Raw genomic sequence first — 1,700 nt, forward strand, 5'->3', positions numbered from 1 at the left:
AATTTTATACTTCTCTATATATGTTTATACATTCGTATAGGAGGGTGGGTTGGGGAATTATTTTTATTATTTGGGTTTAGTTTTGTACTATTTTTGTACTGTTTTGAATTGCATTTGTTGTAATATTTAAACATCTATTTTTTCTTAATAAAAATATATTATATTAAAAAAACATTAAAGGCGATACTAACTCTCTTCCCTAACCTTTAAATGAATCTAAATCTATTTGTGGTCACCCTGAGACAGGCACAAAGCAGGAGATCTGATTTGGGGAGAGGAGGAGGATGGAGAATAGTCACTAAGCTGGACACGAAGGCAAAAGAAAACCACTGACCTGATAGATTTTACAATGCAGCCTCTACAGAACCTGTGACCACAGGGTGTCTGCACCGCCTCCCTTAACGCCATCAGACAAATGGGACACTCGTATTTATTCTCCAGCGGCGGGTCAAATTCCACATCATAGCCCTGCATCTCCTCGTAGACAGACTGGGAGTACTGTCCATGGTTGCTGCAATCGTCCATTGTCCCACTGCTCACGGTGCAGCAGGAGCTCTGGAATGTGGAATCACGGCCACTGTCACAGTCCACCATGTTTGTGGTAAATGCCAGATGTGGCACCCGCTGGTCTCAGTGTGCAGACTGAGTCATCATCCTGCGATGGAAAAACAGATTAGAGAAGATCAAGGATATATAAAAGACAGTCACTTAACAAGAGCATCGCACCAATAAATTCAGGTTCCCTGCCAACGATTGAACAGGTAATTAATACCTATTCAGAAGGACAAAGGTCATCCTGAAAATAAGACAAAGGAGTCTTAGTTAAGAGCATGCTTAGCTGTTAAGATGAACAGCACTTGGTTCTGAACAGCAGTCATGGTGGACTTTCTCTCGACATAGATGCTGCCAGACTTGCTGAATTTCTGTGTTTGTTTCAGATTTACAGTATCTGCAGTATTTTGCTTTTAGTCATAGAGATGTACAGCATGGAAACAAACCCTTCAGTCCAACCCGTCCATGCTAACCAGATATGCCAACCCAATCTAGTCCCACCTGCCTGCACACTGCCCATATCTCTCCAAACCCTTCCTATTCATATACCCATCCAAATGCCTCTTAAACATTGCAATTGTACCAGCCTCCACCACTTCCTCTGGCAGCTCATTCCATACACGTACCACCCTCTGCGTGAAAAGGTTTCCCCATAGGTCTCTTTTATATCTTTCCCCTCTCACCCTAAACCTATGCCCTCTAGTTCGGGACTCCCTGCATCCAGGGAAAAGACTTGGACTATTTACCCTATCCATGCCCCTCATAATTTTGTAAACCTCAATAAGGTCACCCTTCAGCCTCCGATGCTCCAGGGAAAACAGCCCCAGTATGTTCAGCCTCTCCCTATAGCTCAAATTCTCCAACCCTGGCACCATCCTTATAAATCTTTTCTGAACCCTTTCAAGTTTCACAACATCTTTCCGATAGGAAGGAGATCAGAATTGCACACAATATTCCAACAGTGGCCTAACCAATGTCCTGTACAGCCGCAACATGATCTCCTAACTCCTGTACTCCATACTCTGACCGATAAAGGAAAGCATACCAAATGCCTTCTTCACTATCCTATCTACCTGCGACTCCACTTTCAAGGAGCTATGAACCTGCACTCCAAGGTCTCTTTGTTCAGCAACACTCCCTAGGACCTT

At 43.5% G+C, this 1,700-nt stretch overlaps 1 protein-coding gene across 3 annotated transcripts in view; it reads right to left on the reverse strand.

Annotated features, from left to right (window-relative positions):
• Positions 1-1,700, reverse strand: part of traf6 (TNF receptor-associated factor 6) — a 46,939-nt gene that overhangs the window by 26,240 nt on the left and 18,999 nt on the right. For all 3 annotated transcript variants that reach the window (XM_043706225.1, XM_043706227.1, XM_043706226.1), the window contains one exon: positions 335-655. In XM_043706225.1, the coding sequence (XP_043562160.1) occupies positions 335-594 (260 nt within the window). In that variant the 5' untranslated portion in view covers positions 595-655. The remainder of the gene's footprint in view (positions 1-334; positions 656-1,700) is intronic.

Source organism: Chiloscyllium plagiosum, chromosome 16 (genome assembly GCF_004010195.1).
Source record: "Chiloscyllium plagiosum isolate BGI_BamShark_2017 chromosome 16, ASM401019v2, whole genome shotgun sequence".
Classification (NCBI taxonomy): Eukaryota; Metazoa; Chordata; class Chondrichthyes; order Orectolobiformes; family Hemiscylliidae; genus Chiloscyllium; species Chiloscyllium plagiosum.